The 25,251-nt window shown below is 32.7% G+C and overlaps 1 protein-coding gene across 3 annotated transcripts in view; it reads left to right on the forward strand.

The window, feature by feature from the left end:
* The window catches only part of mute (gon-4 like protein muscle wasted), a 469,386-nt gene that overhangs the window by 222,922 nt on the left and 221,213 nt on the right, over positions 1 to 25,251 (forward strand). For all 3 annotated transcript variants that reach the window (XM_090406009.1, XM_090406011.1, XM_090406010.1), the window contains exon 15: positions 14,292 to 14,442. In XM_090406009.1, coding sequence (XP_090262135.1) covers positions 14,292 to 14,442 — 151 coding nt within the window. The remainder of the gene's footprint in view (positions 1 to 14,291; positions 14,443 to 25,251) is intronic.

A 25,251-nucleotide genomic window follows, 5' to 3' on the forward strand; every position in this document is an offset into this window, starting at 1 on the left:
ATAAAGGTGATGTAGATATCCTGCAGAATGATTTAAATAAATTGGCATTGTGGGCAAAGGATAATCATTGTCAAATTTAATGTTGCAAAATGTAAGGTCATGCATTTTGGGTTGAAAAGTTGTATATGGTGTATCATATTGATGGTATTGAATTGCAGGAAATTGATGAGGCTAGGGACTTGGGAATAATGGCAGACAAAGAGTTGAAGTTCAGAGGGCATATTGCAAAAGTTGGTAAAATAGCTCAATGAATTACTCGGATGTTGAAAAACACACTAAAAAGTAAAGATAAGGAAGTTATTATCCCTCTTTATAAGGCTATGATTTGGCCACATTTTCAGCTAAAGGCAATTTGCTGATATGACAACTTGCCTTTAGCTGATCCCCTTATAAAGATTCTCTACCTCCTCCTAAATGAGATTCAAACCCAGGTCTTTCCAATCAAATATCATTAATCATCATCATGCGTATCAAGGATTTAGGCTTAGCATGGCCTGTTCCGGCCTTAGAAGTCATCGTTGAATCGTTTAAGAGGATGTCCTGGTTTTCTTTTTCCTAATGGCTTGTACTTTAAGGCTTGTTTTGGTAATCTTTCTGTTTTCATTCTTTGAACGTGTTCCAATTTCCATTTGTGTTTATATTTTTTAATTTTTTCTATTACTGGTTCTTGGTTTAATTCTTTCATAATTTCTTCATTTCTTTTGTGATCAAATAGGGTATACTTTGCAGTTTTTCCTCATAAACTTCATTTCTGCTGTTATTAATCTTTGTCTGTCTTTTTGTTTTATTGTCCAGATTTCGCTTCCATACATTAAGACTGGTAGGGCTAATGTATTGTATACTTTTAGTCTGGTTTGTTTTTGAACTAGGTTTGGTTTAAATATAGAGTTAATTACATCTGTTATTTTTAAACATTTTGCAATTTTTATGTTTATATCTTTTTCATTTTCATATGTGATCATGCATCCTAAGTAGTTAAATTAATTCACCTGTTCTAAGATCTTGTTATCTATTACTATTTTAGTTCTTGTTGGATCTTGTCCTTTAAAGGCCATAGTTTTTATATTTTTCTGTTGATATTATCATACCATAATCTTTGGCTATCTTATTTAGATCTGAAATAGCTTTCTGTAAGTTATCTTCAGAATTTGTAATGATTATTTGGTCGTCAGCAAAGAGGAGAGTGTTTAAGTTTACTGTAGGAGAAGGTTTAATTCCTTGATGTAAATTTTTATTCCATTTTATTATTATTTCATTTAAGTAGATATTAAAAAGAGTTGCTGAGAGGGGACATCCCTGTCAGACCCCTTGGTTTATCTCTCTCGTATATGATAGCTTGTGATTTAATCTTATTTGTATTTGATTATTTTCATATATACTTGTGATAGCTTTTAGGATATTATTTGGTGTTTGTCTTTCTTTTAGTATGTTAAAAATGTGTTTCTTTTAACTTTGTCAAATGCTTTTTCAAAGTCAATAAATGCACTATGTGTTTCTAAATTGTATTCTCTTCTTTTCTCTATTATTAATTTTAGGCAAAAGACTGGGTCTATACATGATTGTCCTTTTCTAAATCCATTCTGTACTTCTAAAATAAAATTTTCGGAATATTTCATTAGTTTACTATTTAAGATTCTGCTATATATATATATTTTGTAACAGGAATTTAGTATACTGATACCTCTATAGTTTTTAAGGTCATCTCTGTTACCTTTTTTAAAGATAGGAATCACAATTGCTTTTTTCCATTCTATTGGGAGGATACCAGTTGAATAAATTTTATTTTAAAATAATAAGAGTATTTCTTTGAATCTTGTTCCTGTGTATTTATATAATTCTGAACCTAGCTTATCTTCTCCAGGTGATTTTTTGTTTCTTGTTTCTTTCAGGGTGATTTCTAATTCTTCTTTAGTTATTTCCTTTTCATTTTCGTTAATTGTTTGCCAGTTGTCTTTTTTTAAATATTTGTTTGTCTACAATTCTGTGTAGTAATTTAGAAATTCTTCTAATTTCAATTCGGTGTTTAATTTTATGTTTTCTTTGATATCTGCATTTAAGTGTTTCAAAATCTTGTATACATTGGGTCTTATTTTATATAAATCATGTTCTAAATTAGAAAGAAATTTGTTGCATGATTCTCTGTCTTTTTCTGACTTCTCTTTTAGCTATTGGTCTTATTCTTTTATATTTTATTTCATCTTCTAATCTTTTACTGCTTAACCATTTGTGATAGGCTTCTTTTTTCTTTTTGATTATTTCTTTGATTGTATCATCCTAGATCTTCAGTTTTTTCCTTTTATTGAATTTTTTGGTCTTTCCTAAGCTTTCATTTGCTGCTGCATTTAGTATCGTTTTTATATTAAGCCATTCTATTTCTTCATTTTGTTTTATTTTATCTAGATATTGGTTTGTTCTTTGTTCACTGCTTATTTCATATCCTCTGTGAACTCTAACATCTAGTGAAAATTTTGATGTCTTTTCATTTAATATAAAGGAAATCTAATATTGATTTCCATCCTCTTGCTGCCCAAGTATATTTATGTATGTCTTTATGGTTTATAGAAGGAATTCATTATTTTTAGGTTATTATAAACTACAAAGTCAATCAGTTTTTTTACCATTCCTGTTTAGAGTATGTTCTCCATGTATTCCTATATTATTATTAATTTTCGTGTTTCCAATTCTTGCATTTAAGTCTTCTGCTAAAATTACATAATCATTTTTATTTATTTTATTATTTTGTAGCTGATTATAAAAATCAGTATTATCCTGTTCTCTTCCTTCTTCTGGGGCATATAAACCAATTATTGTTAAATAGCCTCTATATATTTTTATTCTAGCTTCGACTCCACTGTATATCACATTAAAATTTTCGGTTCTCATAGTTCCTTTTAATTTCTTTTTTGTTTCAGTGATTACTGCTATTTTAAAATTTCTTTCATTTAATAATTGGTATAATTCTATTTCTTTATACGCTATTCCTCTTACATTCCAGTTTGCTATGTGTATTATATTTTGTCGTTTCCATTTTTGTTTTACCTTTTCCATTCCAGGGTTGTTTCCCATAGATTCAATCCGATTATCTTTTTCTGTCAGCTTACAAGTAGAATTATGTGCTCCGTGTCAGGGGACTAGCCTGATGATGGAATAGTTCAGTGGTAGGGCTGCTACCTTAAAGCTTCTGAACTAGCCTTCTTTCGAATTTAAACCCATAGGAGGAATAGGGTATATTGAAGGGGGAAAGAGTAGATTATAGAAGAATTATAGTAAGGTTTATAGAGAGGGCATAGTTTTAAGGCCAGAAATGAAAAGACCCCATGGCCCTTGAGTACTCTAATAGCATAAGGGTCATAAAATAAGAAGAGTTGGCTGATAAAGCCTTATAGGAAAGATTAAAGTAAGTGGATCTTCCTCAAAGTAGAAGGAGAGGATAGATCCAGCTAGGGGTCCATGGGAGTGCCACTTCCCTTACAATCAAGATTATTGGCCCTGTTGGTCCACGAATCCTTATTCAGTATATTCGGACCACCCCACCACACACACACACACATGGTGGGCTCCCCTATCCGCCACCCAGGGGATGCACTCTCTAGGGGTTACAGGGTCCCCCTTAGACTCAAATATCATTAATATGACTGAAATACAGAAGCTCTACTAAAATATACCGATGATGTCCTCCATTTGGCCACATGGCTGAGACATATTACATACAATGAATATTCTTCTTCCAGAGCAACATCCAACATATGAGAATCCAGTTTACAGTTGAAAAAGAAAATAACAGTAGTCTAGCTCTTCTGCATACTAAAATCATGTCTCCCTGTACTCTTGCCATCACATTTTATAGTATAGACTATAAACTCTCATATCTCTCGCTTTGAATAATATCACATTACGTAAACTCTTGTTAACACTGAGTCATCAACCTCTGTTCTAAACCGGATCTTCCTTCACAGCTGAACTGAAGTATGTTTCTCATACTTTCAGTAAGTAATGGCTACAATTCTTTAATAATTAATGAAATACTCTTGTCTCTCCTTTTGCTCAGAAACAGAAACCACTCTCTCTCTAAATACAGATTACAGTAATTCTGGTAGAAAGGGTTATACGCTGGCTGTTCATAATTTTGATTTTTCAGGAAATAACAACATATACCAAATATTAATTATAATAAATTTAATTAATACTTTCCTGTATTATGGCAGTGTTACATTTCCATCATCAGGGATCACAAAACAATGACTGCAACAACATCAGACTGGATGTAGCCAGTGTATTTACTCAAGCAAAATCACTAAAACCAATCTCTCAAGGAAAGAATATGAAGCTCTGCAAGAAATTAAAAACAACAGTAGAATAGTAATTGCCAAAGCAGATAAGGAGTTACCACTGTGGTTTTAAACCAAAAAGATTGCACAGGTATGCTTGCCTCCTTATTTCAAGATTACTTTACTTTACTTTCTTTAGACTGTGATTCCAGCAATTTGCAGATCAGAACACTTCACAGGCTCCTTAAAAAGGTCACCTTTTGTGCTGTGGAAATCGCCAACAAACTAAAAAACATACCCCCCCCCCGGATATATGGGTTATCAAAAATCCATAAACAAAACAAAATGTGGCATTACTTCTCATTGTGGATGGCTTTGATTCACTCACATACATATTAGCCAAACATTTATGTAAAGTCGCACAGTATACTGGCAACACACCTTCATACATAAAAACCTCAGTTCACTTTAAAGCCAGTATAGAAAACCTCACACTCCAACACAAGTCTGTTTTGATGGCACCTCTCTATTCACTAATGTCCCACTCAAAGACACCCTAGACCTCATCCAACCTTCAGTCAAACACTATGTTCCCATTGATGCAAAGTACTTAGGAAGCATTTCTAACCTCCCACATTTCTGAAAACACTTCATCCAAAACAGTTTTTCATCTGGTAAAGTGAACAATATAATGTCATCCATTTCTTGTTATTGCTTTCCAATTTTCATGTGCACTTATATTTCAGTATACTTCAGGTTTTTATGCATATTAAAATCTCCATTTTACTTTATTTTGCATCATACAGAAATTTATATCCTGTTTTTTGAAACTTTACCTTTTCATATTTTTATATATCTTTTATATTTTGAATTTTATGTATTATTTGCATAATTTGGTTTTAATTTATTATTCATATATCTTGAGCTTGCTCATTAATTTTTTACCATTGTTTTTTTTAATTTGGTACTTTTATATCTTAGAGTTGATTACTTCTCCATTTTATATCCTGAATTTTATTCATTATTCTTTAATATTTTTAAATTTATATATATTTTTTCCCTAAATGGGTTATCCTAATTTAAAGTGAAATTTATTATGCAGTTAATTTTAGTTTCCATACTCCTAGAAGTTAAAATTACCCCAAGATAGGTCCATGATATCATTATTGATATCACATTAGTGAAAATAATTTCACAAATGAATGAAATGGTTTGCTTTTCTTTCACCAACATAACTTTAACCACATCCCATCGCATAGAGTGGTGAGAGCAAGAACAATCAATGAGTTCAAGGAGTGGCATGATAAGCTTTGTGTTTCCCAAGAAGTATCTCTCACGATGAATCTCTTGACTCCATGGAGACCTGAATAATGATAATCATAAATCATCTGTAGTAGGGAGTTCCATTGCATAAAAGATTGCTTATACATTCTGATATAGAAAAAAAGTTTATAAATTTGAAAGCAAAACTTCATCTTAGTGAACAAGTTGAAAAAGATGAACATGTTCCTGTTTTACACATGTTCACTCCAATTTTTAAAATTAAATTTTTTGATATATTTTCCAAGTTTTGTAATTTTTTTTTTCACTCGGTTACAAAGTAAGTTATATTTAATAAAAAAAAATTACATTTTTGTTTAATCCTCATCAATGTTTGAGTGAAAATCTTCACAAGTAGGCTTCTTGTATATAGAAACTGTTGAGTTCATTTCACTTGCCACCTGTCCCATAATGCAAAAACATTATTGGATGAGCCATTACCCAGACCAATTTCAACCTTTCTTGAGGTCTCATCAATGGAAAAAATTGTATCACTTTATTATTAAATTAATCTAGATCGGAGATTGCAGAAAACTTTTTTTTTCACAGTTACAAAGTAATATTTGACAAATTATATTCATGTTGGTCATGGATTAAACTTAGGTAAAGGATTCAAGAAGAATATAATTTCTTGGCAAATCTAGTTGTTTACTTTGCAACCAAGTGTAAAAACTCTCTGGAACTATCTATAATCCAGAGTATTTTAATAATAAGGTGATATACTTGTATATGAAAAATATATGACTTCTACATTAATTCAACCTTTTTTATAATCTTCCTGGGCTTTGCCCCCACTATTGGCATTTTAATAATGTATTTCTTTTGGCTTCCTGAGTTTAGAGCAGGTGGCAGGTTTTTTGCCTATCAGTGAAGTGGAACAACTGCTGAGTGGCCTGTCTTGGAGTGGTTCAGATTAGGAGTTAGGAGCCTTAGTGATTCTTTTAGGTCACTCAGTAAGATTTACAGTGATCGTTTAGATGTCTAGAGTTTTTGGAGTGCAACCCCCTCTTTAACAGTTTCTCAATAAAGATTGAAACCTCTCTTGATAATGGGCATTTCCATAATGTTTTTGCGTTATGAGAGGATCTGAGACAATTGATGTGAAGTTGACACCCTCTATACACAAGTAACCTAGTCATGAAGATGTTTCACTTGCAAAATTTGTTTGCTTATACTTGGGTAAAGGATTAAACAATATAATTTCTTGTCAAAATTATATATATATTTCACATTACAATATATTGAGTGCTTCCATATTTGTTTGTTTTCAAGCAGGTTTCCAAACGATGCATTTTTTTTGGAAACTTCTAAATTTTTGTTACTTTTTTAAAATTTTTTTTTCTTAAAGTATAATTTACAGTTGTGTTTTTTAAATATATATTTTCTGGAAAAAGGAAAGGCTATGAACACATCTTTTTTTTTTTTTTTTTATAGATTCTTTATATAAAATACTGTTAGAAACAAACAAAAAAAAATTAGGTAATCATCATCCTCAATGTACCCTTAGTATACAGGATATTATGATAGTGCTACTTAAAAATTGTACATCATTACTAATTTTCCTTCAAATTAATCTGTTGTCATTTCTAATGTTCTCATTTTTAATATGATACCACCATTGATGCAATCTGTTTATTCCCACCTCCCAATCTTTCTGAAGACTGATATATCTGTGGTCTCCAGTGTTTGATGAGGTATTATTTCTAACCTGTACACTTTCAGATCCATAAGTTATAAGAAAATTGGTTTGAAGACTATCTTGTATACAGGTAGTTTAATATTTTGATGGTTCCATATAAATTTATTCCATATTTTCTTATTCCATATCAATTTATTCCTTTGACTTCCTACCATACCAGCTTTGCTATTTCTGCTGATTATTTCCATTTAAGTGCAGTCTTCACTAAAAACTACCTATTTAAATAGCTAAAATGGTTGACTTTTGTAATACTTTTGTTTTAAAGAAAAGATTTTTTTATTATTTGATCTCTTTATTTCTAACAATTTTTTTTTTTTTTTAATTTCTGAGTGTACCTATATATGCACAAGGGTTCACTCCGATTGGTGCAGTGACCTCTTTTTTATTATTTCTTTCAGAAAAAAATCACTGACTCAAAACCAAAATACAAAATAAACACATTTAATAAAACAAAAACAATATATATACACTTCAAAAAATTTTACATAACTATAACTACAGAATTAATTGGATCCAAGGCCTTTTTAAAAATAAACTTACACTTAAGACTAGACTAAGCATTTTGTTTGCACAATGACAAATTGTTCATAGCCAGGCTCAAAAGTTCAACATGTTCTCTGTCAAGCCCCTTTTTTGAAGATATATGACTTTATTCATCATTTTCATAGGATCCTTTCTCATCATTCATGTAGCGCATATTAATTCTTCCTGACTCAATTCTCTCTTCTCTTCAGTAGAAATAATAGTTAGATCTGGCGTTCTTAAGACAGATGAAACTTCCTAATCAGAGTTTTTTCGAACATTTCTTTAGAACTTAAATAGCAATTTCTTCTTTTATTCACTAATGCCTATTGACAGTCTTTTAACTCTTCCACTTTAAAAAATTCACAGTTCTACGATTCCCTTTTCGGAATCTACTATAAATCTTCCAATTAGCGTTTCCTCCAAAATTCCTTTTAAAACGCCTATAGAAATATTTCCCTTTTAATTATCAATACTTATTCCACTTTAAACTTCATAGTTCCACGATTCCTTTTTTGGAATCTACCATTAATTTTCCTCCGACTGTCACATGAAAAAAACTCAAGTCCCTCCAAATCTAAATGTCTGCCAGCTTGTGTTCTTATTTCTTTCCGAACACTCTCTTGTTTTCTCTCCGTTACTCTGATACCAAACGCTGTTCTTGTCAGCTGTCAATCACACATCAAACTTCTTGGCGAGCATACGCACTCCATGAAACTGGTAAGCAAGAAGTTAGGTATAATGGCTGACACGCAGATTACGTTAGCAAGAAGAGAATGTCTTCAAAAAACACAAACACTTAATATTTTAAACTATAATAAATTTTCTGTAAGTAATACAAATATCAAATCCAGTGAGTACATCAATATTTTAATTTCTTTACATATCACTTGGACAAAATAATTTCAATAACAGGTACATCGCAAGTGCTGACAATGCGTGTTATGAAACCAAAACTATTCAGAATTTTAAATTATGATTATTTTTACGCTTTCTCTATTCAGAATGGAGTTGTGGTTTTCAGTGTTTCTGCTTATTTTTATTGTCTTTTTATTGCTGAATTTCATACCAAATTTATCACAGCAGTTATTCAATTTAGTCAGGGAAGAATCTTGCAGACCTGTACTGGATTTATCATCATCAAATTCCTGATATGTACCACCCACCGGGGAGTGTACAGGATAATTATGATAGTACTACATGAAAAAGTTACTCCATTACCAACTTCCAATTCTTCTCAGTTTTTTTTTCTGCCAACCTGACAAAGAATACTTGTTTTGATAATCTTTCCTTCCCCATTCTATTTAAGTGAGTATCCACCTGAATTTAGCTCTACTAGCACATTCCTGAATGCTAAGAATGGCAAGTTCTTTCCTGATATCCTCATTTTTGATGTGATGCTGCCATTGATGCCATCTGTTCACTCTACACATCTTTCTCAGAACTCTTATATCAGAGGTCTCTAGTCTTTTATCAAGCATTTTATTTCTAACCCAGCTCTCGGATCCATAAGTTAAAATTGATTTGAACACTGGCTTATATACAACTAATTAAGTATTTTGTCTAATTTCTTTCTTATTCTATATAAATTTATTCAGCTCATTTCCTACCATACCCACTTAACTAATTCTGTTTATTTCCATATTTAATTTACATTCTTCACAAAATATTGTGCCTAAATAGCTGAAATGTTTTACTTGTTCAATAGGTTCACCATTGAGGATGCAGTTGATGTTTTCAATCTTTCCGTCTATTTTCATGGAAGCATGGAATTCTGTAGGCCCCAGGATCCTTTCCTTCATGCTTACACGGTGATTAGAATATATCATGAAAATTATGGAAACAACTACCGTGTTAGAGTAAAACTTTAGTTTAATATAAACCAAAATAAACACTTGATGTTTTTACCTTCACATTAAGGTCATCATCTGGAGTATACACATATATATACAAAGAAACAAGTTACGCTACAATCTAGGCCTGACCTCTAGTGAAAAAAAAAAAACTTTATACATCAAAGCTAAAGTTCTATTATTATTATTATTATCTTCTTCCTCTGCATTTTTATCCCACTTCCAAATGCAGGTTCCACATATTCCATTTTTTTGATGCGACTTTTGTTAGTACCATTCCCAACTGGCCTGTTGCCAGGCTTGCCACTTTGGGGGGGGGGGGGTATTTTTGACTGTGACAGCATCAGCATGCATGTTTTTACCTTTCACCGATCCTATTCTGAGAGATGAAAAACCCGAATTTCTGGGAGGAAAAAACCCTCTATCTCCATATAAGACTGGCTAACTCACCTTTAGTCGAAATAAAGGTTCCTCATATCACCGATGGGAATCGAACCCATGTCTTTCCAACCAAAGGGTATCATCTATACTGACTGAGCTACGGAGGCTCTTATTATTATTATCTGTTAGATTATAAAATTAAATTAAGCTGGAGAGCAACATTTTAAAAAAAAAGAAAAAAATTAATAAATAATAAATAAAAATTAAAAAATTACTTATATAAATATAAATTACAACCAACTGGTATGGATAGTGGCCAGTAAAAGCTGAAAAATTACTTAGAGTCCTAAAGTCGGGGTTTGTTGGAAACTAAGTGGGGCTGAATGTGTGACATTCAAATTCTTGGGATTTTTATGCAACCATTATTGTTAAGATTGGGGCAGTTAATAAAAATTTCACAGGCTTCTTTAAGTTTCTGTTCATACCAAGTTTTTGTATGATGTAATGAGCAAGTACTTTTTCAATCAATTTGGTGTAGGGTGTTAAGAGTGTGATCTGAGAGTCCTGCTTCACCAAAATTATTAAATTTAATGTGTCATTTGTGCTCTTTTTTGTGGATAGAGATTGTACGCCCAGTTTCCCTAATATAAGGTAAGTTACAGGTGCAATAGATGCAATAAACTCCAGGATGTGCCAATGGGGGGGGGGGGGGGGGGCGAGGATCCTTAGAAGAATTGAATATGTTTTTTTAATTTTAAAGTCGGTCTAAAAGTGGCATTAAGATTATAATGGTGTAGGAATCTATTAATTTTTTCTGATAATCTTTTAATGTATGGGATAACTATGATTTTACTGTAATCTATATTATTTTTTGATGAAGTTTTATGAAGAACTTTATTAATAGTATTTTTGCTATAGCTATTATTTATAAATGTATTGCTAATAATTTTTAATTCTTTTAATTTAACACCCTCAGAATCAGAGCTATAACAATACCAGTTATAGCGGTTGGTTTTAATTTATATTTATACTTATATAAGTAATTTTATTTATTTATTTATTATTTATTAATTTTTTCCTTTTTTGTAAACATGTTGCTTACAAATAGCTTAATTTAATTTTATAAACTAATAGATGATAATAATAATAATCGGACTCTAACTTTGATGTAGTGAAGTTTTTTTTTCTACCAGAGGTCAGGCCAGTAGCCGTAACAGTTGGTCTGTAACTTTAGCATGCCATATAGATTGTAGTGCAGCTTGTTTCTTTGTATATATGTGTATACTCCAGATGATGGCTTTAATGTGAAGGTCGAAACATCAAATGTTTATTTTGGTTTATATTAAACTCAAGTTTTATTCTAACACAGTAGTTGTTTCCATAATTTTCATGATGTAGATCCCAGGATGTTTGTAGACGGAGTTATGATCTTTAGGATATCACTTAAAGCAAACCACCAGATACTCCACAGAAATAAAATAAATACTTCGGTATCCACAGAAAGTAAATTAAACTTACCAAACAATCCTGATACATTAGATGATGTACTGAATATTTAAAACACAACATAGATAAGCACTCAACCCTCCTGGAAATCAGACAAGTTTCTGAAACCAAAATAATAGGTAAATTTTTACATTGAAACTGTCATCGGTTTTGCCAGATATCGATGATATCAAGATTTTACTGCAGAAACCAAGCCTTTCTGTTTTTTGTTTGCAGGAAACATATTTAAAACTTAGTAAGAACACTACCTTAAGGATGGTATATATTAGAACACAATTATTTATTGACTTATTGCTGATATTTCGCTGGTGTTATAACCAGCATCTTCAGAGCACAAAACATAGTTTGTCACAGTACGTGAGATTACAACATAGTGTAACACCCTTACAGAGTTACACCATGTTGTTGTTGTGCTGTGAGATCATCATGTTGTTGTTGTGGATAGTATAAATAGTCCCACATACAAACTGGCTAGACATTTAGCTAAGTTACTAGCCACTCGCACAGACAATTCTCCCTCCTTTGTCAAAAATTCTGCCCACCTAAAAAGTATTTTAGAACAGCATACTTTAAAAAAAGATCAGACATAATGGTGAGTTTTCATATCACCTCACTATTCCCAAATGTACCACTAATTGAAACCCTTGATCTGCTAAAGTAGCACTTTCCTCCTGATATATTTGAACTATTTAAATTCACAAGACATGCTGGATATTTCACATGGAAAGGGAAAATATACAAACAATAAGATGGGACAGCTATGGGCTTCCCCCCTTTCTCCCCTCCCCCCTTAGCCAACTTCTACATAGAACCTGGAAAAACTAGCTATCAATACAGCCACTCTTAAACCAATGCTTTGGCTATGCTATGTTGACGATGTGCTTGCTATTTGGCCACATGACCCAGGCACATTGGATACATTCTTAGCGCATTTAAATAGCCAACACCCAAAAATGCACATTACAATGGAATTGGAAGCTAATAACTGTCTGCCCTTCCTGTATACACTAATCACACATCTTCCTGATGGTTCCTTATCATTCTCAATTTTTAGAAAACCCACACATACAGGGAGATATTTACACAAACAATCGCACCATCACCCTTCTCAACAGTATGGTATCTTAAAAATGCTAACCCACAGAGCGAGAGCAATCTGTTCCAACGACAATGCTCTTGCTGCTGAACTGGCTTACTTATACCACACCTTCTTAGCCAATGGCTATAATCCTCATAAGATAGACAAAATACTAAATGCTCCCAAGAAACCCCTCCCACTATCCACCATGGAGAACGAAAAGATATCTAGAGTTCTCAATAAACATCATCTATGCACTGTATTCAGACTGTGTGTCAAATTAGCAACTCTCATCCATTCACCCAAGGACAGCATCTCTCCTTTATCTCATCTAGGAGTCTACAAAGTACCCTGCTTGTGTGATCAAGCTTACTACGGTCAAACAGGAAGAACTGCGGCACTATCGCTACGGCAAGTCGGACCTAGAAGACCATGCTTTGGATACCCCTGCACACAGGATCAACTGGAAGAAAACAAAAATACTGCACAGAAGCTTTTACAAGTCAGAGAGATTGTTCTTAGAAGCAACAGAAGCCTTGAAACATACTCCGAATCTCAACAAGTATGGCTGTATAAATTTGTTTAAGATTTGGGAGACAGTCATCCTAAGACATAACTAGTACCTGATTTCTCTCTCTCTGTTCTTTTTTTTTTAAAATATAGAGAGTGCCTAATTAGAACTTTAGTCTTTGTGTTGTTGCTACAATTGTTCAAACTAGCCCCATTGTTACACCATGTTGTAGTCTCGCATACTGTGACAAACTGTGTTTGTGCTCTGAAGATGCTGGTGTTATAACACCAGCATCTTCAGATACCCCTGTGTGCAGGGGTATCTGAAGATCACCAGTGAAATATCAGCAATAAGTCAATAAATATTTATTTATTTATTTATCATTCTGTGTTCTAATACATACTGTCAAAATTCATCAACATGTAACACGAACACATAAACCTTTCTACACTACCTTAAGGAATTTTACTCTTGTACACAAGGACAGAACTGGAGATGATCCTGCTCATGGTGGAGTAGCTATCCTATTGGGCAGCCATACTCCTTTCCATCCTGTCCAGCTTAATACATCTCTGAAAACAGTAGTGATCTGCCTATCCATGGGATTTCTTATTACATTATATTCAATTTATTTACTATGGGGTCATGAGTTAAATGAGATGGAACTTGGTAATCTTATATTACAACTGCCTGAGCCCATACTTATGCATAACGTTACTACTTTTTGATTTGTCAGAATCTCAGCAACAGCTTCATATCCTCCTGAATTTTTAATACATCTTTTATTGCATCTTGTCAAGCATAACCTATCATCTACAAGATTATTATTTACTCTATTATTCTCAGTGATCCCCAGTTACAAGAAGTCATCCTGCTTCATCATCAATACCAACCAGGAATAGCTTGGCAAGTCTTTCTTATAAATTTCATTTCCTATAATCTAAGTTGGAGAACAACTAACAACTTGAGTTGTAAAAGTAGAGATATTATTTACCTGTAAGCCTGCTACTTTGTTTCATTAATAATAATAATAAGCATGTTAAATAAATTTTTTAAAAAATGCTTTATTTATTGTTAGTTGTTGTTGAATATCTTATATAAATTTGTTATAATTTTGTAATATGATTCTAATTTGTGTGTAATTCTTTTACAGATAGAACTTGATAAGTTTGCCAAAAAAAATTTACCTGATGGTCAAAAATCAGCTTTTAATGCCTCTAACCTTTCTGGTGCACTGGAATTGGTATCTCACTCCAATTTAATTAATTGTCCTAAGTTCAATGCAAAAGCGAAAAGAACAAGAGGTAATTTATTCCTTTTTGAAATATATGTATTTTTTTTTATCATAAAATTGAAACTGCTCTTTTGGAAATTCATTTAACAATTGATTTTGTTAAATAATCAGATTGATTATTTAACAAAATTGTCTGCATTGACTCTCTCTGGATGGGTTTCTTTAAGCATTTATAGATACAGTTTGCCCATTTCTTAGGATAAACATGAATTCATGCCCTCACCTTCCTAATACAAATTTGCATAGTAACATTTATTTTCTGACATTTATCTGAAAGGACATAGTCAGGAGAATAGCACACATAACATAAATGGCAGGAAGTTGTTGCACTTAGCTGAACCAGGCTCTGATAGGGAGAATAACCAATGTTGGTAAAGATAAGAATCAGAACAAATATATGTTCATTTTTTTATTGTTAGGATAGACAATATATGGAATGACCTTTAGCAAAAGGTCACAGAGTAAATTTATGAAAAAGTATTAGATAATCAATTGCCTTCATCTTTGTGAGGACGATGATTGTGAGAAGCTAGTGTAGAGAGTATGATGTAGGAGGGACTGATGATGAGTGAGCAGGTGTATGGGGAATTGAGTAAACTTGATTCATTGTGTGGAATTTATGGAGGCAAAATGCCTATGTTGGGGTAATTACTTTACTTACAATTAAGCAAATAACATTTGCTTAACTATAAGTAAAGTTAATTAACTTATTTAATTGTAAGTAAATCTAAATGCTTTGTTAATCATTTACACTAGCCTGACCTCTGGTGAAATAAAATAAATAAAATTTTTTAAAAAAATTAAAATTATATATATATAATAAATTAAATAATTAGCATAAATAAAATAATTTTTATATAATTAATAAGTATAATAATATACAGATGATTAAAAAAAATTACAGTGGAACTACATCAAACACATCTCTAACATTTTCTTCTCTTAAGGTTTTTTCATGTTAGGGGTCTGCCATCATGTTCTGGATGCTGTATAAGTTGCATTTGGATTCTTGGAATTACCAATCCATCATTCTTGTTTAGATTAGGATGATGTTTCAGCATCTCACAAGTCCTTGAGTTTTCTTCCAAACCAGATTTTGGTGCAGTGTAGGGACTTGGTACCCTTTCGGTTGATTCTGTTACATGTTTGAAGTGCATGGTCTGACAGGCTTATTTTACCACAGTGAAGGAATTTGTTTTTGTCTTTTCTTGTTAGAATGGTGTGTCCTGTTTCCCCCAATTTATTTTGTAAAATAAATCAGTGAAAATAAGAATCTCAGCAGAGGGAAGCCTGGTTCTAATAACTGGTTGCAATTTATAATTGGGATATTAATAGAATGACACATACATTGGATGCTGAAGATACATATACAGTAAACTTTGTGAATTTTGAAAAAACTTGGATAGAATATCATATGATAAATTGGTATAAAAATTGAGGAGAATTGGAATGAATAATAGATTAATGGCTTAAGATTGTGGAAAAGTATTAGAAAAGAATAATGACGTGTCACTTCAGGACAATTTGAATTGGATGGTTTCTTGGACTAATGGAAGGTGATATCAGTTTTAACAAGTTTTGTACTTTATTCAGAAGAAATGGTATACAGCATTCTATGTTGATGGAATTGCACTCTAGGAAGTAGAGAAGATGAAGGAGGATCTGTGTATGATAGTGGATAAAGGGCTGAAGCTTAAGGGATGTTGCAAAAGTTATGAAAGTCGCTCAGTGGATTGCTGCCTTATTAAGAAATGATGCCAATGGGTAGAATAGTTTTCTTATCCTGAATATATAGGATATTGGAAATGGGACATTAAGAGATAAGTAATAACTGTTGAATATGGAATGTAAGAATAGATTGGGGTAATGTGATTTTCAGAACTTGGCTTCAGACTTACCAGTTGGCCAAAACAGCTTATCAGAGAGATGTAGGAGTGGTGTGCAAATTTCTATGTGATGAGAGAACAAGAAGCATCCCTGGAAGTTGCATGGAGGAAGTTAGGGGAGTAGAATAAATTGCCTAAGTGGATAGTAAATGTAAGGATACGTATTGTTGTGTATAGAATGATATTCATGAGATTCATTTTGTGCGGTGCTCTCATTCTATATGCAACAATACCTATCACTATTCACTATCCATGGTGGCCTGAAATAATAATAATAAATACTAAGAATCTGTCATTTATTTATTATGGTTTTTAGTGTTTCAAATTCAAACAGTGATTGCATTTAAAACAATTTTTATAGGTATGAAAACCTTTTATTCTTTATTATTATTATTATTATTAAGAGGGACCTCCAGGGAGTCAAGGACTCGGCAAGGAAGGTCACACACTACATGCACCAGCTATCATACTTATTGTTGAATTCATTCACACTGCTTGCACTCACAACATGCAATGGCAATCCATTCCAATCATGCACCACCCTATGAGAGAAAAATCTAGTCCTTGACCCCCTTCTTAACAGCATTCATTCTCAGTTTCCAAGGATGCCCTCTTGTCCTTTCCCCACCCTCCATAAATTGAAAAATTCCATCAGCTGACATCCTGTATGACCCTTTCAGAAGTTTGTAAGTCTCAATCATATCACCTATCTTTCTCCTGTTTGCTAGTGTCTGCAGTCTACAAATTCTCAATCTGTCTTCATAATCGGTATTCCACAATCCCAATATCATTTTTAACATTCTCCTTTGCACTCTTTCCACTTTATTCAGCTTAGAATTCTAATTCTTTATCTAAGCCTCAATTCTCCAAGTAATATGCCAAGGCTTAGATAAAGGGAAGATGGTTGTGAACATAGCTGCTTGCAACTGCTGATATACCTACTATTATCGATTTCTGATCAAAATTGGTTTTTGATCAGAACCGATTTATTAAGGCTGAAATCGTTCCCAAGTGGTAGTTTCATTTTCTGATCTCCCCTATCAGAGAATGTAAATTTTATTCAACTCTGCTTTTATACCTTATGCATCTAGATGGCTCCTACATTATCATAGAAAAATATGACCTCTTACTTTCCCTTCATTTCCAGATATACCACTTGATGTCTCCTTTATTTTTTTTTTTGCCAGAGTTCATTTGAATTTTAATGAATTAAATATGTAAAAAAAAACAATTTTTTGCTCCTGATGGTAATTTTTTTTACCTATTATTCTAAAGATTTCTGTCTTTTTTTTTTTTGTACTCTCTTTTTCCATTGCGTAGTTTGTAAATTAGCTTATATTCTTATATTCAACTTATTTCTGAGATGGAAAATAGATCTTTACAAATCATAAAATTAAAACCTTGCTCTCACATGGTATTAATTTTATATGTAAAGATCTATTTTCCTTCCCATTGTTGATCAGCTTCTTACTCATGTCATTCTGTTAGGCTCTAGAATATTTCATAATCTTTGCAGAGCACTGCAAAGATTAAGAGAAGAACGAATTTAAATAAATGCTTCTGCTTGAACATTTCTATATCTCATGACTTCTGACCCCACAGGTGGTTCAGTCATGCGTGAAAGCATTTATTACTGTTTGTGGGTTTATGGTACACATCAAAAACAGTTATTATTGAATTTTTTTGATATAAACATCAAGGAAAGAAACAGCACCATCTGTTTCTAATGCTATGATGAACTGCATAGATGTAGATTGATTATTTAGGCAGTTATTTTTTATTTTTATGGTGCAAAGACATGTCATACCACACCAGGACACAGGTTACTGTTGTAACCTGTGCCCTGGTGCAGGTTACAACCATACATATGGTAAACAGGTAGTAGGACAATCACAAACATCCTTGTCCCTGGCAGGATTCAGATCTGCAGCCTGGAGAGTGGATATGCTAACCACTCAATCAACCAGACTGGCTATTTGGGCAGCTCGCTACAGTTGAAGATTTTGGAGATTATGTTCCTAAATTGCTAGAATATGATTATTTCATTCCTAAAGATGCTTTTATTGACATATTTATGACCACTTGTTCAGACTTCTTTATGAATATGAAATGGTCACCTTTTTGATTGTTGAATTATTTTCAGTAATAATTAAAGAAGCTGAACTATGCATGTTTGATTGGATTTATTATGGTATGAATATGGTGTTAATATTTGGAGATGTTTATATAGAGGATATTATCATAGTATTAATCCTACCGGCTGCGCCTTTGTTCAAATATAGGATTTTTATTTATTTAATCCTGTATATAGAGATGATCTCTGTTCAACAATTATTTTTTATTTCTGACTGTACCTATATATTTATTTATTGGGTTCACTCCAATTGGTGCAATGACCTCTTAATCCAAAAATCACTAACTCAAGACCAAAATACAAAATAAACACATTTAATAAAACAAAAACCATATATATACACTTCAAACAATATTACATAACTAACTACAAATTTAAATGGATCCAAGGCCTTTTAAAAAATAAACTTATACTTAAGACTAAACACTTTGTTTTCGCAATGACAAAATGTTCATAGACAGTTTCTCTGTCTGTTAAGACCCTTTTCCGAAGATATATGACTTTATTCTTCATTTTCGTAGGATCCTTTCTCAATACTTATGTAGCACACATTAATTCTTTCTGACTCAATTCTGTCTCCTTTCCAGTAGAAATAATAATTAGATTCGGCGTCCTTAAGACAGATGAAACTTCCTAATCAGAGTTTTCTCGAACATTCCTTTAGAACGTAAATAGCAACTTCTTCTTTTATTCACTAATGCTTATTGACAGTCTTAACTCTTCCACTTTAAAAAATTCACAGTTCTACGATTCCCTTTTTGGAACCTACTATAAATCTTCCAATTAGCGTTTCCTCCAATATTCCTTTTAAAATGCCTATAGCAATATTTCCCTTTTAATTATCAATACTTATTCCACTTTAAACTTCATAGTTCCACGATTCCTTTTTCGAATCTACTATTAATTTTCCTCCGACTGTCACATAAAAAAAACCCAAGTTCCTCCAAATCTAAATGTCTGCCAGCTTGTGTTCTAATTTCTTTCCGAACACGCTCTTGTTTTTTTCTCTTCGATACTACGATACCGAACAAACACTTTCTGTCCGCTGTTAATCACACATCAAACTTCCCAGCGAGCATGCGCACTCCTTGAAAGTGGCAAGCGAGAAACTAAGTATAATGGCTGACACGTTGTCTCCATTAGCGACAAGAGAATGTTTTCATAAAACACAACTTGATATTTTAAGCTATAATAAATTTTCTGTAAGTAATACAAATATCAAATCCAGTAAGTACATCAATTTTTTAATTTCTTTACATTTCACTTTGACAAAAAATTTTCAATAATGGGCACATCGCAAGTGCCGACAATGCGTGTTATGAAACTAAAACTAATAAACGATATGTAAAAATATTCAGAATTTTAAATTATGATTATTTTTACAATGTATGGACTAATTGTGCTACTCACTATTTTTGTTCCATTGTCTATATAAACACAGACTCCTTGAAGGTAGTGCTTATTTATTTATTCCCCCCCCCTCAAGAATACATTTTTTAAGCCTATCACTACTTCCTGATATTGCAGTTTTGCCCATCTCTGCATTTAATGTCTACTTTGTTTTCTTTCTGTCTTGTCTGTCATAATAAGTATTTTTGTATGTGCATTTATTATTATATGAGCATCTTTCATAATAATGCTTAACAGTATGTATGTATGTATATATATATATATATATGTATATATGTGTGTGTGTGTGTGTGTACACACACACACACACACACACACACACACACACACACACACACACACACACACACACACACACATTTATTAAACCCACTAACATTTTGGTGGTTTTCTACCCAGCATCATCAGAGTACAATGATAACTGACAGGCACACTGTCACAGTTATGTCACATTTTTAGCCAATAGCTACAAAATACTGCAGATAAATTAATATATGCATTCTTCCCATCCCTTCCACACCCATAGGGTTATAGCAAAACCCATTTCCATCCCATATGTTAAGGGTATATCAGAAAAATAGCCAAAGTTCTCTGCAAATATGATTTCCATACCACTTTCAAACCCTTTCATTCAGCTAGCTACCTTCATACATTCTCCTAAAAGTCATCTACATCCTCTTGAACATCCTGAACTATTAACTAACCATTATTCACATAACTCCATATAAAGTTCCTTGTGCCTGCAGTTTAGCCTATTTTGGACAGACAGGTATATCAGTTAACATCTGCCTTGAAGAACACAAAAATTACATCCATGATCATCTGTATGGCAAGTTGGGATACTTCACATAGGATCAGATGGCGAAAAACATCTATATTACATAGAAGTTGTTACAGGTCTGAGAGGCTATTCTTAGAATCAGAATCAGGAAAATATCATTTTAAGACCTAATAGCCATACTTCTCTAAATTAACTTTATAGTTATTTGACCCATTGAGGCCCATATAAGGACATTAGGTGTCAGTCACAATTTTAAATTGTTTCCACAATTACATAGTTTAGTGCAGTGTGCCTGTAACAGTTATCATTGTGCTTTGATAATGCTGAGAAGACAACCAGCAAAATATTAGCGAGTTTAATGATGTATATTTTTTTATTCTTGGTGTTGTTTTTATTATTAAGCATTATTATGAAAAATGCTTAATGGTAAAAGCCTTTCTTTACATATATGAGAGCATCTTCATAGGGTCTGAAGACTACACTAACCATTATTCACATAACTCCAATTGTATATCTCCTTAAAGTCATTTGCTCACAAAGTACATGTGACCATCTCTTAACCCATTCCACTTATTCATTACTTCCTGAGTAAAAAATCTAGCAGTCCTCACACCCTTGCTGACTACATTCTTACACAACTTCTGGGGATAATGTTTTCTTCCCATCCAGTCATGTATTGAAAAGGTTTTTTAGCATCAGCTTTATAAAACTCTTTAACTTTATGTGTTCATACCATATCTCCTCCCCTCATTTCTGCCTTCAGCTAATGGACCACTCAACAGAACAGTCACCATTTTAATCATTCAGATTTATAGAATATTCACATCTATGTTGGGGGTGGGGGTTAGAACCAGTGGTGAGCTATAAGGGGCTTGCGCGAGCCCTTTGTTAAATTTTTCTCAAATTTGCGAGTCCCCTGTTCTTCTTGTGTACTTTTTTATTTTTTCGAACAAAAATTTTTTTTGAAACATATTAAACGACGATTTGAAACATATTAACTTATACAGTAACCTAACAAAAATTAGTCTATTCGGCAGTGTATAGATTATTTGGAATTATTGTTTCAACTCCTCTATAACGAATGCGCCCAAGTTTGAACATAAAATAAGCGCATGCGCTATCTTTACCCTTCTCCCTTCTGGTAGCCAATCGTATGGTAAAACCAGTAGCCAATCAAATGTTTTATAAAAGATATAAAAGATTTCATTCTTATTATGTTTTGATAGTTAAAAAATGTTTTTCTTATGTAAGATAAATTAACACAGTTGATTGTGTGCAAATATTTCATGTGTAAATCATGAAATATTTGTTTAAAAATGATAGCCTTTAGAGGTTGGTTGTCCTCTCATACTTTTTGATTGGAATTTGTACACAAGCTGTATTAATAAAAGTGTTTGTGTGAAATATGGCTTTTTTTTTGTTTGCTTGTTTGTTCGACGATGCAAGCCCTTTGTTAAAATTTCCATAGCTCACCACTGGTTAGAACTCAGAGCCTGTTGGTTGGCATATGGATATGCTAACCATTTGGCCAAACCAGACCTGTGGCATGTGAAATAAATTTTCTGAGTTTAGTGTTTGCCTTAAAAAATAGTGTACAAAAAATTGCCATGTGACTGGATGTATAAGACAAAATTTCAAAATGTTTATTTTATGCTATACTCATGTAAGACAACCACAAATTTTACATTGCTTCTGCTTTAGTAAAGTACAAGTAATGTGTAAATCAAAGCAGGTATTTTCTTTCATCATCATGAACCACCATGGGCTCTGTCCATTGGTGTCCAATGCCTCCTTCACTATCATCTTCCACCTTTCTTTGTCCAGTGCACAATGTTGCAGTTTCTGTACATCCATTCCACACCAGTCCTTCATGTTGTTGTCTATCCATTCTCTGTATGGTCTGTCTTTTATGTTTACACCATCCATAATGCCAAGCATGAATGTCTTTATCTTCCGGTCCTCACTCATTCTGCAGATGTGTTCAAATAATTGCAGCTTCCATTTTATAATCTTCTGCATTAGATTCTCCTTTGGTTGTATCTTCCAATAGAGCTCTTCATTTGTGATTTTCTGTACCCGTCCTATTCTTAGAATCTTCCTGTAAAAAGTTCTTTTAAATGCAAAAATTATTTTTCTTGATTCCTTATTTATGATCCATGTTTCAGATCCATACAGTACACACTGCTAAAGATGCATGTTTCTAGCACTCTTAGTTTTGTTTGCAGGCTGATCACTTTGCTTTTCTAGATGTAATTCGATTACAGTCCAAATCATGTCATTTTACTTCCCAAATATCTGAATTGTTCTACATTTTCTATATCAATTCCATCTACTTGTATCTTTTGTTTCATGTTCTTCTCACCAAATACCATTGTCTTTGTTTTTTTCAAGTTCATCACAAGTCCAAAATCTCTTTCCTTCCTCATTTAACAGTTTCAATGTTTTTTTTTTTTTTTTTGTTTTTTTTTTTGTAGTTCTTTCACCTTCTTCCATAATAACAATGTCATCTGCAAATCTCAGATTGTTAATTTTCATCCCATGTACATATTCCTTGTGCACCTTCCTTCATTTTATCCATTGCTCTTTCTAAATGTGCAATGAAAATGCTTGGTGATATTGGGTTCCCCTGTCTAGTACCTCTGCTTATTCTAAAACATTTCCTCAAAATCATCACCTATTCTAACTGCTGCAACTGCATTCTTGTAAACATCTTTTAATATATCGGTACACAATAAATAACGGAAAAAACTCACGTAGAAAGATTATTTATTAGTATAATTTTCGCCTGTGTGTCACAGGCATCCTCAGTACATTAAGCTCAAAATTAAACACTAACCGACAATTCCAAAAAGCGCCACCTAAGTAGCTGGTGTAAGATAACTAAAAAGGTCAATAACTTTCCTAAAAAAAAAAAAAAAAAAAAAAAAAAAAAAAAAAAAAAAAAAAAAAATTAATACAATAAAAAGTTAGGAAAGATTAGCTGATTTGTAAAGTACTATCTCCCATAAAGGGGACAGACGTAAGTCGTCGGATCTGTTTAAGTTAGGAGAATGAAGTAGTGTTTCACATGTTTCTTTATAAAGGCGTTCCATGAGAAACTGACTTTTGTGAAGAACTCTTGTCTTTCTCCAATGAACTCTGTGTCTAGTGAAGATGGCATGTTCGGAAAGTCCAGACTTTTCAGGTTTAAAGTATTCAATATAAGATGGGTGTTCTTCTAGCCAAATAGAGGCAGATCTTCCCGTTTGTCCGAAATAAGATGATCCACAAGAGCACGGAATCTGGTAGACACCTGGATGATTAAGATGTGGAAGCTTGTCCTTAGGAGAAGTGAGAAAGGTGGAGATTTTTCTAAATGGTCGAAAGGCAACAAAAATATTCAGTGGTTTTAAAACGTTTGCTATACGTTCACTGATGCCTTGTACATAAGGGATAGGAATGCGCGTTATTTCTTCTTTGTTTGAAGAGGAAGACATATTAAAACTACTCAAAGTTCTTTCAATGAAGCAATTCTTATAACCATTAGATAGAAAGGAAGAAGTTATGTATTGTAGTTTTTCTGTAAAAAGATCATCTGTAGAACAAAAGGAGTGGGCCCGATGAACCAGTGTTTTAATAGTTCCTGCCTTTTGACTGGGATGGTGATGAGATTCCGCATGGATATAATGGCCTGTATGAGTCTTCTTTCTATAAACTGAGAAATGTAGGTTACCATCTGGTTGGCGAAGAATTAGAAGATCTAAAAAGGCTAACTGCTTATTTGATTCTATTTCTAGGGTAAACTTGATCCTAGGATGAAATGCGTTTAACTTAGTGAGAAATTGTTGAAGTTCATCAGAAGAGCCATTCCATACAGCAAAAATGTCATCGACATATCTGAACCATTGCATAGGTCTGGGAGAAATATTGTCAAAGATACGTTGTTCAAAATGTTCCATAAAGAAATTGGAGATAGCAGGAGAAAGAGGATTACCCATTGCTGTTCCTTCAATTTGTTGATGCAACTTATTTTTAAAGGAAAAATAACCAGAATTTATTACAAAATCAAATACGTTTACAATATCCGAAGGAAATTCCTGTTGTAGTAATTCAATACTTTCCGAAAGAGGCACATTTGTAAATAAAGAAACAATATCTAAACTGATCATGATTATTTTTCTGGTTATTCTGGTTATTTTTCCTTTAAAAATAAGTCCTCTTGATGATTCTCCTGCTTGATCACTTCTCAAGTATCACATGATCATTCTTACCAACCAGCATCATTGATTCCTCATTCACAACCACATCCTTTGAAGCTGTAACCAAATCCAGCACTTTAAAATCCTGTATTATTTCTTTTGTATGCTTTTTAAGGTAGTTATCCCTTATAAATTTAAAAATTCACATTCTTCCAATCGACATTCTGTAATTAAAATTCCTTACTTTGAGGATCATGCTCCATTTAATTGCCATTTTTCTAAATATTTCAGTCATTACCTTCTGCCTTTCTGTTAATTATGCTGTGTATTTCTTTTAGCTTCAACACCATCACATCATTTTCCATTTCCACTATTAGTAGTCACAATTTCTCTGTGATCATTAACAGAAATCCTCCCCTCCTGTTTATTT

The sequence above is a fragment of the Typopeltis vanoorti genome, chromosome 16 (assembly GCF_054136105.1).
Source record: "Typopeltis vanoorti isolate ZY-2024b chromosome 16, IOZ_Tvanoo_1.0, whole genome shotgun sequence".
Classification (NCBI taxonomy): domain Eukaryota; kingdom Metazoa; phylum Arthropoda; class Arachnida; order Uropygi; family Thelyphonidae; genus Typopeltis; species Typopeltis vanoorti.